The 15,040-nt window shown below is 39.4% G+C and overlaps 1 protein-coding gene across 10 annotated transcripts in view; it reads right to left on the bottom strand.

Moving 5' to 3' along the window:
- MEF2A (myocyte enhancer factor 2A) overlaps positions 1-15,040 on the bottom strand; it is a 102,936-nt gene that overhangs the window by 42,454 nt on the left and 45,442 nt on the right. For 8 of the 10 annotated variants that reach the window (XM_036232024.1, XM_016154932.2, XM_016154938.2 and 5 more), the window contains 2 exons: positions 10,418-10,604; positions 4,471-4,674 (listed from right to left, as the gene is read on the bottom strand). In XM_036232024.1, coding sequence (XP_036087917.1) covers positions 4,471-4,674; positions 10,418-10,471 — 258 coding nt within the window. In that variant the 5' untranslated portion in view covers positions 10,472-10,604. Of the gene's footprint in view, positions 1-4,470; positions 4,675-10,417; positions 10,605-12,704; positions 12,760-15,040 lie in introns of all 10 variants that reach the window. The other 2 variants (XM_016154936.2, XM_016154937.2) reach the window with 1 other exon arrangement.

Genomic DNA, 15,040 nt, shown 5'->3' with positions numbered 1-15,040 from the left:
AGAGATAAATGGCCATGGCCCTGTATGTGCATCCTTAAATGAGAGGGCGATGACCTGAATCACCACATAAGCTATTTACTGAATGTTCTCCAATGCTGCCAACTCAGCTATTTTTTTAAAAATACTATGAGCGGTACTATTTAATATTCCTGCAAAATGAAAGAAAAAAATTGGACACAAAAGTAACCTCAGGCATTATCTGTGTAGCAGCTAAAATCCTTGTTCACACCTTCTGCATTCATTTTGACGCAGAACCCTTCCACATCAGTTCAAGTTCAATGTATGAACACACGTGTATGAATAATGGCAACTAACTGGACTGGTGATGTCCATTTCTGGTTTTAATACTCTAAAATATATTGAATATTCTTATATAATTACACAATACGGTTCACAAGGGTTTAAATCTTAATTTACTGAAAAGAAAATTTGGGGGTTGTAACATTCTTTGTACATTTCAACTAAATTACTACTTTTCTCAGGACCAAACGAGTCTGCCACTTATTTTTGTATTGAGGCTTAATAACATGAACATATACAATGTCTATCTTTGATGACAGTCTCTGCAGAATGTCTGTCTCCTAATGGAATTTAGGAAATAAGGTAAACCTCATGTTTTTGTAAGGATAACGTTTCTGAAAAGTAGTGTATAAACATTTTCAAGTAGGCTGTCATTTTAAACACAGCAGTGATACTCTCCATTTCGAAGAAATCCAGTGACGAAGTCTCTTGTGAGGTTTACCTTAATGACAATCTCCTAACTGACTAATGCGCAAGTTTCCATCTTCGTGTACTTAGCTTTATCAGCGTGGGAGGTACACACGTCCTACAAGACACTGCAGACCTTAATTTAAAATATGAAATGCCACTTAAAATACGTAAGTGCTGCTGACTAAAAAAAAAAAAGCTATACAGAAATAATTTGTATCAGCTATAATTAAGATGTTCAAGTGGATTGCAGTTTAAAGAAACTAGTTTTAAAATACAGGTAACGTGAAACCAGGAAGAACGAGGACCGACCCCGTCGCGCTGCGGGCTCGCAACGCCCTGGGCAAAGCAGAGGCGGTGAGCGTGAGCATCGCGCCTTCCTCGCCGCTCCCCATCACGGTATTCCGATAGCCACGACTCAGCAGGTGTTTGCTCCGCAGTGCTCCCTACTAGAGCACTAGGTCTGATGCCGCAGGCACGACACAGACCACGCAGGAGTGGGCAACACAGCGGCACCCATCCTCCTCCTCTTCACAGCGCCTCCCAAAAGGGTTTGTGTGTAGGACACAAAAGAACAGAAACACATCCACGGATTCCACTTAAATATAGTCAAGGCTCTGTCAAAGGTGTTTTAGAAATACAAGCGGAAGTAAAACCCTGCTGACTTTAAAGACGGACACATGCGGTAGGAAATCGGGGAATTCAGGTTAGAGGCCTATGAAAGCTGTTCGTGAAGTTTTCGGTTAGTTTCACTGTCGATCACATTGCATGTGGAAACACTCTCAATCGCTCACTTACAGCTGTTTGTGCCTCTACTTAACGCTGACGTACTCCCCAGCACTGATAAGATGATGTGGCTAAGAGTCCAGAACATCACACCGTGTTAGAAGTTTACAGATATGAAATCTTCAGTTGGTAAAAGTGTATCTCAACGGTTTACAAAACTATGGGTAGAAAGAACAGTCTTGTAGCTTGAATCAGAAATCTCTAAATAACATCACTACGCTGAGTCCATGGCACCCAGGAGCCCCTCAAATAGTTTTGTCAAATGACAGACACTAAAAAGTTTGCTTTCAATCGCTATGACTGTTTGAAAGGAAACTATATGAAAAATGAAGAAGTACTTATAATGGTATTCGAAAGATATCCTTAAATGAGATATTCGTAAAGCACTTAAAAGCGTTTGGCCCACAGGAAGCTCTGCACAAGTGTCCGTCATTACTCTCATCCAGGAAACTTAATCTGGCTCACGACCACCTTTGTAGCTGCAGGAGTGTAAGCCATTACTGTCGCTGATAAAAAGGACTCGAGACAGGCATGCACTACTAGCGAGAACATGGTTGCATCACCTTTCTATGTGGAAGAATACTTTACAAGTGTAACCACCATGGTCTTCTAACGAAGGTTAGCTCAGCAAGACATTCACATACAAGAAAGGCAAATTAAGTCTTAATATTTATACTGCCACACAAATTAATCCCTTATAATCTAATGCGTCTTCTCTCATTGCATTTATGTAATTCAGAACTTCATTAGAAACTATTAGTAAGATTTATGTTTGCTTGTATCTAAAAATTGCAATTAAAAAAGAAAATAGCAATCTCCCAACTGATAACTGAGCTGCAAAAGTTTTCCTTCATGTTGAAGTAGATTGTAAATGGGAGATTGCTAAAAAAATGATTGGGATATATACTCTCCTACACTTTGCTGACCACAACAGAGAAGACTGAGGTAGTCTGACAATTCTGGGAGGATTACATCGGACTATGTTCTTCATACTCTCTAAGACAGGAGCTTTCGGCTGTGCGGAGGACCCTCAACTTACAGGGGGCCATGAACAAGTGCTGCAATAAAAGTTGGGGTGAGGAAGGTGCTGGTTCCCATCGCAAAGCCGGTCTGAGTATCTATTTGTTGACAGTATTAAAGTCAACTCTATTTCTTTGTTTGACTTAAGGCAATGGGACTTTTGATAAAAAAAAAACAAAACAAAAAAAAAAAGAGATTTTAAAAATAAGGTATCATTTTAAACTAAACACACTAGGATACTCTCTATTTCAAGGAAATCCAGTTATGCAGTCTCTTACAAAAATCACCAAATAATCATCCCAATTTATAAAATTTCAACTCAAAATGCGTTATGAGAGTCTATGAAATAGTGTGCACTGCACGGAAGTGGTAAGATAGCCCATGAATGCCAAATGATATAAAATAATTCGCCAGTGATACAAAGGTGTTAAGGGGTAATCATGCAGCTAAACTGAAGTGAGCAACAAAGCAAAATCAAACACTTCACACACGTCAGGGGCGGTTCACGGCACTGAGCCACTCACTGCGGCCAAATCGAGCAGAAGGAGGGAGTCCTCGCTGGAATTACGCTACACTCTCACCTCTCTTCTCAAGCTATTGAATAACTGCTAAGAAGTAGCAGAAGTGCTCTTTTAATACAAGTAGGTTTGCGTTTGTTTTTGTTATGCAGTAACAATTACTGCCCAAAGAGGGATGGCTAAGGCAAAGAAAGATGGGGGAAATTTAAACGTATTTTCAGAACTATAATAGAATCTGTGGGGGCAAATAAATTAGATTCCTACACAATAAAATAAGGTATCTTTATCTTAATTTCAATTACTCAAAATCTAGATTGGAACTTCATTTCTTCTTTTATAGTTAGTTCTGCATCATCTCACATGGTTTCAGTACTTCTGCCAAAAAAAACACCTAATTTATTGAAATACTTTTCCAATATTACAAAACTAAGCCAAAAGTATACATCGAGTAGTGAAAAAAACTTTAGAATAAAAGTAAAATCTCTAAATATACACTAAAAAAAAAAAAGTAAATATGAAGCTAATTCAAAATGCTATTAGAAATATACTAAAAACTGAAATCAACAGACAGAGACCAAGCATGGACACGGACAGTGGATTAGTGGTTACCAGAGGGGACAGGGGAGAAGAGAGGTAGATAAGGACAAAGGGGGTCAACTCTCTGGTGACAGAAGGAAATCTAACTTTGGGGGGTGAACAGACAACACTATGTATAGTATATGGCATACTGTTAATCTGTACACTTGAAACTTATTTATTAACCAATGTTACCCACACCTATAATTTTAATTTAAAAAAAGTAAGCATGGAAAGTTAGCTTTCATAAGATTTTACAGCAGAAAAGAATTAAAGAGGAAGTATACTAGTTCTCCTTTTTGAAGGTTTTGTTTTAAAAACACTTCTGGACAGACAGAAATCATTCTGAAAATCCCTCTCCTTTTCACTTAATTACGTTGGCAAAATTATGACAGATCCTGAAGGGCATCAGAGTAGAAGAAAATGAGGACATCCTTCTCCCCCAACTAAAGCACTGTTAACAAAACAGAAATATTTACATCATTTTCTTTCACTTCACTAGGTTTAGTTGTGGGTAGTTACTGACGTAACAAGTGATTAGACGTATTAAAACTTCATTCTGTCAAAAGTGATAGTTTCTTAGAATATTCATTTAAAAGCTAATATAAGTAATCACAGATGAAATGCGTGATTACGCTGAGCACACAGCACAACAGCCTAGTGTATTTTGTCTCAATGAACAGGATGTCTGTAACGGTAAGTGGGTCATCACGGAGCAACGATTAGATCCTTCTAAGAAACGACTCAGAGAAAAGATGTAACTGATTTATATTCTGGATGTAACGAGCAAGCTGACGTCGCAGTTATTAAACGCAAGCACCAAGCATCATCACCCGCAGTTCAGGCATTTCTAGGTCGTTACCTCGACGATGTCGGAGTTGGTTCTGCTCTCGTGCGGCTCGTTGTACTCCGTGTACTTGAGGAGCACTTTGTCCATGTCGGTGCTGGCGTACTGGAACAGCTTGTTGGAGCTGTTGAAGATGATGAGTGCTATTTCACAGTCACAGAGCACGCTGAGTTCATAGGCTTTCTTCATTAACCCAAACTTTCTCTTTGTAAAAGTGACCTAGACAATCAAAGAAAAAAGTGTGTTTTGATCAAAAGCATTGGTGGTACCTGAATGCGAGCTATGTGCAGATGAGTCACTTCGACCCTGAGTCAGACTGCGCAGGTGGGAAAGGTTCCTCGCCTCGTGCCCCACACGGGCCTCTTCCCCACCCCCGCCTGCCACACGACTGCAGTCCTGCGTGCACCTTGTACCGCTGGGGGCCCCGACAGAGCCACCTCCTCTGAGGTACTGCATTATCCTCGGCTGCCGCTCCACTGCAGAGGGCAAGGATCAGCCAAACAGCAGGCCCCTACTGTCCAGTAAAAATGGCTGCCATCAGAAAGCCAGGCTCACCTCAAGTGACCACCGCTACTCAGACTTCTCTCTCAGGGACCAAGCACACCACTAATTTAGCTCACACTCCCCCAAGACAAGCCCTTCTACGGCACCCACTGAAATTCAGTCTCGGATTAGCAAATTCCCTAATGTCCTCTGAATATTTCTTTCTCCAACTAAAACCTGTCACCTAAAGTTTTCTCGAGTAGAGACCAACTTTTGTTAGTTTTAAATATCACATCCCCTACGCTCAAGGGCCTAGAAGATGTGTTCTTTTTGCTCCCTACTCTCCCTTCCAAATTATTTTTCCGTCCTTCCCCTTCAAAATCCCTATATGTTTTTAAACAAACTCATGCCATGAAATGTATACCCCCGAGACCCTTCCTTGTGGTGGGCGCTGGCGACCCCCTGGCTGCTCCCTCTCACGCACCGATAAGTGTCACCTGACTTCTCTGTCTAACCCTGCTCTTATCTCTGGAGACTTCAGCATCTGCAGAAAAAAAAATCATTGCAAATACTTTGGCCTCTCAATTCCCTTATCTCTCAACTTCCAAATGATCAATCTCTACCATGTCAAGCATCCGCTCCTGAAGTCACACCTTTAACTGTCATCACCAATAATCACATCGCCTCCGAAACCTCGATTCCAGGCACTGCACACTGACTGCCTCCTACCCAGTCCTCCCCAGAAACTCTTTAACCTGGACTTCTTGATGAAAGTGGCGATGTCACAGTCCTGGGAAGGCCTAGCCAAAGGTCCTCTGACTGGCGCTATAGGATTCAGAAGTGTGGGAAGGCCACGAAAGAAAGGGGCGGGGGAGGACACCAGTAGAGACCCCCTGTTTTAAATGCACAATGGCAGGTGACGTACAACTAGGAATTTTACAGAAAAGCCATTTTTAACTTGTACCTGATATCATTGTCAAGCATGTAAAAGATAACTAAATGACCTAAACCCTGAGCTAGTTTCACTCAGAAAAGAATAAGAGGAAAAAAATCATAACAGACAAAGCCACAACAAGAAAATTCAAAGACTCGAAACAGACAAAATTAAAATGAATAAAGATGCTGGGTATGGTGGACATATAATACATAATCTAAAAAAACTACAGAATTGGAAAAGGAAAATCATTTATTAAAAAATAAAAAAATATCAAAAAGCCACACCACCCTAACAAAAAATAAATCAGTAATCGAACTCAAGGAATTTTCTGGTTAAGTTACTGAACATCAAGTCACTTCTTAGGAAGAGAGAGAGAAAAAAATCTGTCTGATGTTAGAATTCTGGCAACAATCAAAGCCAGAAGATCTTGAAATAATCTCTACAACGTTCTGGGGAAAAGTAATGGGATCCTAGGATGTTATGCCTAGCCAAGTTATACTTCATGTCTAAAGACAACAAACATTTTCAAACGTAAGAATACTCTGGAACGTAAGAATACCCATGAGCCCTTCTCAGAAGAAAAACCAAACAAAACTACTTGCTGAAAACATCTAGTCATTTAAGTAGATCATATATTGGAAAATACTGGGATTTTTTTCGGTTTTCTTCATTGCTATATACTCGGCTTCTAAAATACATGACATTGGGCAGTGGGGCGCTAAAAAATTTGCTCAATAAATCCATAAACCAAAAAATTAAATTAATAAAAGAATACAAAAGCTACAGTAAAGAACTGGTGATAATGAATCCTTTAAATTTTGAACTATGATTAAATAATCATGGAAATCATAATTATAACAGAATATAACTACTAATTTTAACAATATTTTTAAAAAATACCGAATGTAGATTTCTGGCAAGATACTGACACAGGATCTATTTCCCCCAGCTAAGCTCCTGGAACTAAAAGTATTCTGACTACTGAAGGATACCGGAGGGAAGTGTGAGGCGCCCCAGACGCGATGCTGGAATATGGATGTGTGTGTCCGGGGGGGGGGGGGTGGGATTGGGTGTGGAGCTGGCGGCCTGGACAAGAGCGAGCCGTGGGGCTACAAGATGAGGTTTTAAGAGCAGTTCGGGTTCCGCGGGTGCCTCCCGTCGCCACGCCTGGGACACTCCGCGCCTGCCGCCTCACAGCGGAGACGGGCAGCAGCGCTGGTGCAGACAGGTGTCCCCCAGATGACATCAGAGCACCGCAGAAGCGTGGCTAGGGATGGGATGGGAGTCGAGAAAACACAGGTAGGGACGGACTACGCTCCGGCCCCGACTTCCCAACCACTGGGACGCAAAACCTCCCAAGTTAAGGCTGGTAGATTTCCACCCAGAGGAAGCACCTTCCTTCCAGTGCCTTCTTCCCTAGGGGACTCAGCATAAAGCTGCAATTTGAGTTAAGGATATGAGCAGTGAAATGATTAACTGTGACTTTTTTGATACCTGGGGCCCTCTGACAAATTGACATAATCAATTAAAATGATATAAAATAGTTCAAAGATGACAAAGAATAAAATTCAACTAAACTGCCAAGTCAAGAGGTATTATCAGACTGAACCAAAAAAAAAAAAAAAAAAATCCATCCACACACAATTTACAAAAGATATACCTAAAGCATAAGGACACACACAGTAAGGTGGAAAGTAAAAGGAGAAAAACAGACTTATCAAGAAAATACGAGTCAAAGGAGAGGTGCAGCTATATAAATGTTAGACAGAGTAGATTCAAGACAAACGTGATTTACTGAGGATAGAGAGGGTCAATATGGACTGGAAATTCACAGAGAAGGTATAACACGAATGTATGAGCCTAATGAAACAGTCCTAAAATATAGAAAACAACATATATTAAACTAATAAAAGAAAAACTGACAAATCCACTACTGTGGTTAAATGCAATTATTAATAGGTCTCCATGAGCCAAAAAAAAAAAAAATTGCAAAGAATATAGTCAATCTGAATACAAAAAACAATCAGCCTAATCAGCATATATTGACTTCTACATCCAACAACTAAAGAATACACATTTATCTCAAGTCCACTTGTAACATTCACAGAAACTGATCAGATTTAGGAAATAAAGCAAGCCTTAGCACATTTTAAAGTGTTCACAATCTATTTCTAAAGGCAATATAAAACACTGTGAGTCCTAACGTAAGAGCGTTTAGTGCTTAAGATTGAAAGATACTATCTGAAACAGATAAAATACATACAAAATTTATAAAGAACTTCTAAATAAAAGTCAACAACCCAGCAGAAAATGGGCGAACCTCAAAAACAGGTAACATTTCACTTTCATTAGACCAGAAAAAAACGTAAAAGAAAATGAAAAACAAAGTGAGAAAGAGAGGAAGGAAAGGAGGGAGGGACCTTGGTTATACAGGGAAATACTGTTCCAAAGACCTGAAGTGTGACTTTGTCTTACAAGCGCAAACACTGGTCATTCAAAACTCCACCCTATGACCTCCTTCGGTAACTGCCCCCCGGACCACCGCACCACCAGGGGCCTGCGGGTCCTTTCGTGAACTCTCCCTATCACGCAATCTTACTTCTTCTTGCCATATTCTTAAATCTCCTATGTAGACATACTTTAATGCGTCCCAGTGCCTAAGTCTCTCATATATAGGTGTTCAAATTTGAATGAAAAAAATGACACCTCTTTTGCACAGAAACAAGACTTCCTCTCTTAACACAACAATAATGAAACTTTTAACTCAGAATGCAAAAATTCAGAAATCAGTAGAATTAATACACCCTTTCAGTTCTGACAAATTGTGTCTGTGCCAAAAGCATATGAGGAGAAATTCAGATACCCTTACCCCGTCTGGCAGCTCTGCAAGAAGCTGACTTAGCAGGTAAATTCAAAGGAGAAACAGGCTAATTTCAGTTGCTGAGCTACAGTGGCAGGCTCCACCTTTTTAACAAGGTCATTTCCTCTCCCCAGGAAGCTGCCTCACTCGGTCACTTCCATTGCCCTGGTTCCCCTTCCCCTCTAAACACACGGAGTCCTTGCCAGGCAGGTCCAGGCTACCTGTGCTCAACAGACACATAACTCTCTATGGGATGATGGGAGCTCAGGGGATCTCATGTGCTTTGCTACCTGCTGCTTGTATGTTACTCCCTCATCAGCCCTCTTTCACATGGACACGGCACACATTCATGAAGCAGGTCCACCCTGTGGCTTCTCTACACGACATAATCCTCAGATCTGTGAAGGGAAATTTACTTGCAACCTTGCTTAGAATCATTCCTTTGGAATGATGGAATGGTTACTTTATCAGTCTTCCCTATTTTGTCCAGATCTGTAATGAATCACACTGCGTGACTGTGCGCCTTCCATTTCAACTACAGAATCTCCACGAGCTCAAACAATTCAGTCGCCGGCAGCGCGAACCACTCCGGCCACCTTCTCCACCGGCCGCTCGGCTGAGTGTGGTCTCCCATCGTCACCCACCACCAGACGAACAGCTACTCAGACTTCGCAGAACACATCCCGAGTACTGTTTTCTGTTCCTGGTGAGCTTCCAGAATCTAGCTGTTCTGGAACCTTCTCCTGATATGGAACCTTTCCAAGCTTTGAATAGTGGTTTGTTTACAATAGTCTGTGAAATTATTTTTTCTTCTTTCCTTTAAACCAAGGGGTTGGCAAGCTTTTCCGTGAAGGGCCAGAGAGTAAAGACTTTAGGCCTACAGGTCACACAGTCTCTGGGGACACTGCTCAACACTGCTGCTGCAGGGTGAAAACAGCCACCGATGACATGTAAACAAGAGGGTGTGGCAGGGTCCTCACACTGCTTTATTTATTAAAACAGGCCGCCAGCCCATGGACGACGGTTTGCCGACCCTGCTCTAGACCCTTAGGACTTTGGTATTCCCGTACCACGGCATCATTATAATGGTCCTGAATTTGCACGGGTTTACTGGTACTAGTACTGAAAGTTAATTTCAATATATTTTATTAATTAAAGCTGAGATATAGAATAAATGTTTTAGAGTATTTGTGATAATGAGAGTTGCAAAACAAACTCTCATTATTTGTTGGTTAACCAGAAAACTTCACGAACCAGAACACATTCACTGATAGCTGTAGTTAACTTTGGTATTACCTACTTATGAAAATAAAGGTGGCAACTTAAAATATCAATATACAGATAAGTATCAAACAATCAAATGTGTAGAAGATTAAATATAAAAGATAAATCTAAACTCTACATATGCAATGGACGACAGTGGTAGAACTGTGATTTTACTTTTCCTTTTGCCTATCTATGCTTTTTATAATTAACGCATATGATTTCTGAAATAAGAAACACATTTCTTATTAAAGCACATTATGAAAAGCCAAAAGTTTTTGATTGCTAAAATATTTAATTTAGCCTGGAAATAAAATACGTAGACTTGAAATTAGATTTAAGAAAAATTCAACCATTTAACCCTACACTCCTTTTTAAAAAATATTTAGGTCAATTAAGTAGATAAAATGTTTATTTACCTGCCGGTTCCTTTCATCCATTATGCGTGTGATTTGTATTTTCTTCCGCCCCATTTTCAGTCACCTTTCCTTCTATTCCAAATATCAATTCAAAAATTAATTTTCTTCAATACCCTAATGCATCGTACACAGCTTCTACTATCTCAGCTTCTAGTCCGAGGGGTACAGCTGAAATCTTCTATAAGATCTAAAAGAAAACACAAATTAGAAAATTTAAGTTCTATAAGTTTGTAAATCAGCAAAATGTTATACAAATGTCAAACATGCTTTTAAGCTGCACATTGACAGCATTATTAGGTGAGATTGCTGGTTATATAAAATTAGTAAACAAGTTGGAAGTCCTATTAAATTTACCCCTAAAATTCTCTTGAATCTTTTCGTGCCTCTAGTTTGGGCTAAAAGTGTTTTCCTCGACGCACACAACAGCAGCAGCAACAAGAGCCATCACCTGGGATTCTTCTGTGTGCCACGCGCTTTTCTAAGTACCTGCTATGTTTTAACTCATTCGATCCTAAATGCAAGGTTCTGCATTAGTCATAGTTTATCTCATTTTATAAATGGGGATACTGAGGCACAGACATATTAAGTAAGGGACAGAGCTTGGAATATGAACTCATGGGGTCTGGCTCTACAACTTCTCCTCTAAACATTACGGAATAGCTTTAAAAGCTTCTGATGGCCTCCATGTCAAAAGATGAACTAATCATCTGCAGAGCCCCAATCCACCTTTACAAACTTTTCTTGCAAATTACTATAGCCACCAGCAAATTGCTATTTGTCAATCCACAAAAACACTATATACTTCCATAATAATATGCACTTAAGTAAATGACTAGTCCTTTAGCTATTAATGAACTCTTTATCAGTTGAGATTCAGTTGGAATGCCATCTCCCTGGTGAAGTCGACACCAATCCCTCCCTCTCCCACCCCCCACGGCGGCAGAAAAAACCACAGCACCCAACTTTGTGGAGGTGAGTGCATGAATCCATTTCCTCTGAATCTGAATCTTTAAAAAACAAGGATTTCCTATTCCACTGAATGACAGTTGTGTCAAAAACCTGGTGCTTTCAAACATATGTCATAAAATATTTATGGAGGACTGGGAGACAAATGCTAAAACAGTCACAATAATAAATTCTCTGGGGAATTTTATTGAAGTATTTTCATCATTGTGCATGTATATCTATAAAACTTCAATTGTACTGTGTAAATCCAGAGTCTGAGTAAATCTACCTTTTGCTCAAAAGCAATGAGCTTTTCAATTATCACTCTCATGGCATTTCTTACCTATCTTCCCTCATTTGTTCTCTTCTTTCTTCGTTCATACAGAATATTAATTGATCATCTATTAACTACTGATAACATATTAACTGATCATCTACTTGCAAAAAAATGTGCTGTCGAATACTGAACTAGACACATTGCATAACATGGTTGAGAAAAAGAGGCAAAGATTTCTAATCTCGCAGAGTTCAGAGTCTAGTAGGGGAAAACAGACATTAATTAAAGCATCATATAAATGAGTCTGTGTAATTCAAAACTTAAAAGTTCATTTTATCTGACCTAAATTCATGAGTCAGGGAAGGCTTGCCTGAGACTGTGTCTCATACTGATACACACCCTGATGAGGGTATATGTATCAGGCAGAGAGAACAGCATGTGCGAAAGCCGCCTGACAAGAGAAAGCGGGGAATACCAGCAGTGGTCCCCAACCTTTCTGGCACCAGGGCCCAGTGCTTCTATGAGAATCTAATGCCTGATAATGATCTGAGGCGGAGCTGAGGCGGACTAGCGCTAGGGAGCGGCTGCAAATACAGATGAAGCTTCCCTCGCCTACCCTATGCAGCCCAATTCTTAACAAGCCTCGAACCGGTACTGGTCCACAGCCCAGGGGCTGGAGACCCCTACAAAAAACTGAAAGATGGCTAGTCTCTGGCGGGAACCAAGCAAACAAGCAGCTGTGCCATAGAATGTTAGTTGTCTCAACAGATTTCAATGTAAACAATAGAAGTTGGCCTGCTCCAAATCATGTTCCCTAACAGCTCACATTGCAGCCGATCTCCACTGTGAAAACTTGCACTGCAGCAGGCGAGATAAATATTCATACATTTCACTGCAGAGATGTTACGCTGACACCCGCAAGGCATAAGAACTATATTCTCTCGTATAATCTAACAATTCTGAATTCTAGAAGACATCTGAGCATTTTTGCTTTTGACGGTGTGGGAGTAGGCTGCTTCAAACCAACCTTCCTCTGAGAACTAGAAAAGCAAAACAAAAAGTCACCTGTTTAAAACCACTGGAGAACTTCCAAGACACTGAGAATTTGTAGAGCTGAGATCTGGAAGAACACAGGTGAAACCAAACTTTAGACTCATTTGCAGACTCTTAAATTATTGGCTGAGAAGCTAAGCAGATCTTTCAAGGGATCAATGGGTGGGGCGCAAAAAAACTAGATCCTGGGCCTGCCAAGGAGGAAAAGCCCCAGTAAACACACCAGCGATCTGGAGGGAATCCAAAGGACTACACCTGAGGTATAAAGGTAAACCAGGTGTACACTAGGCCACACAGAGGGTGGTGCAGCTTCAGTTAACCTCAGCCCCTGCTTGAATTAAGATAAGCTGACCTACCTCCTGTCATTAACCTACCTGCGCGCTAGTAAAATATTCTCAAAAGATTTCAGCGAAAGTAAATCTTATCAGCAAAAAAGTAACATCCAGAAATACAAATTATCGTATCATTTTATATAAAATGTCTGAAAATTAAAAAATGACCAGTCAAGATCTGACTGAAAACCAAAATTTTAAAATGGCAATAGAAATACACCCATAGTAGATCCAGATAATGGTGGTATCAGACAGGGACTTAAAATAATTTAATGTGTTCAAAGAATTTAAAAAAAAAAAAAAAACACTTAAAATTATGAAAAACAGACTAGAAAAGTACCATTTTGAAAACAGAAATTAAGAAATCAGTGGATGAGTTCAACAATCGGTCAGATACAGCTGAAAAAAGAACCAATGACCCAAAAGATAATAAAGAAGAAAATACCTATACTGAAGCCCAAAAAGACACAAGAAGAAGAAATACAGAAGTGTGAAAAAAACTATGAAATGTGAAGAAAAGATCCAAGATATGTGTAACATGATCATCTTAAATGATGCAGAAAATGGATCTGCAAAATACGATACCCTTCTATGATAAAATAACCAACTGAGAATAATAGGAAGAAACTACCTTAACCTAATAAAAATCATATCAGAAAATCTCACAGCTTACACCATAATCAATGGTGAAAGCTTTTCCTCTAAGATCAGAAACAAGACAAGAATGCCTGATTTCACCACTCCTTTTCAACAATGAAATGGGAGCTCCAGCCAAAGCGATTAAGTTAAGGAAATAAAAGGCATCCAAATTGGAAAGAAAGAAGTATAATTATGTTTGCAGATGACGTGATCTTACATGTAGACTCTCTTGAAGATTCCACAAAAATTGTTAGAATAAGCAAATTCATCAATATAGAAAGATACAACAAATCAACACACACAAATCAGCTGCATTTCTATACACTAATAATGAAAAGTCTGATATAAGAAAATAATTCCATTTACAATAGCATCAGGAAGAATAAAGTACTCAAGAATTAACTTAGTCAATGAGATGAAAGACTTACACACTGAACGATAAAGAAATCTATGACATGATAGACATCCATACTCATAGACTAAAAAGACTTAATGTTAACATGTCAATATTACCCAAAGCAATCTACAAATACAGTAGAATCCCCATCAAAATTCCAATGCCGTTTTCTCCAGAAATAAAATTCATATGGACTCTCAGGAAACTCCAAATAGCCAAATCTTGAAAAAGAATAAAGTTGGAGAACTCACAGTCCCTAACGTCAAAATTTTCTACAAAACTACAGTAATCAAAATAGTATAGTACTGGCATAAAGACAGACAGATAGACCAATAGGACAGAATAGAGAGCCCAGAAATAAATCCACCCACACAAGCTCAAACGTCGAGAAGGGTCGATGGACACTAACAACATAGTAAAACAGCAGCCCACAGAATGGGAGAGATTGTAAGTCACAATATCTGACACAAGGTTAATATCCAGAACGTATATTTAAAAAAAAAAAAATACTCAAACATAAAATAAACCACCCAATGTTAAAAACAAGCAAAGGACTTGAATAAACATTTCTCCAAAGAAGATAAACAAATGGGCTATAAGCACATGAAAAGATGCTCAACATCACTAATCACTAGTGCAAAATGCAAATCGAAACTACACTAAGATACCATTTCACAGGAATTTGGATGGTTATTACCAAAACAACAATAAAAACAAAAACACCAAGTGTTAAGTGGACATGGAGAAATTGGGACCTTTGTGCATTATTTTGGAAATGTAAAATGATACAGTTGCTGTGGAAAACAGTCTGGTGGTTACTCAAAAAATATACACAGAATTACCACTTGATCCAACAATTCCACTTCTAGGTATATACACAAAGAACAGAAAGGACGGACTCCAATAACATACTTGTATGCCAGTGTTGACAGAAGCATTATTCACAATGGCCAAAAGGGGCCAACAGCCCAAATGTCTGT

The sequence above is a fragment of the Rousettus aegyptiacus genome, unplaced genomic scaffold, assembly GCF_014176215.1.
Source record: "Rousettus aegyptiacus isolate mRouAeg1 unplaced genomic scaffold, mRouAeg1.p scaffold_m13_p_14, whole genome shotgun sequence".
Taxonomy (NCBI): domain Eukaryota; kingdom Metazoa; phylum Chordata; class Mammalia; order Chiroptera; family Pteropodidae; genus Rousettus; species Rousettus aegyptiacus.
Note: the sequence above shows the minus strand (reverse complement) of the source record. Positions and strands in the feature narration are given on the sequence as shown.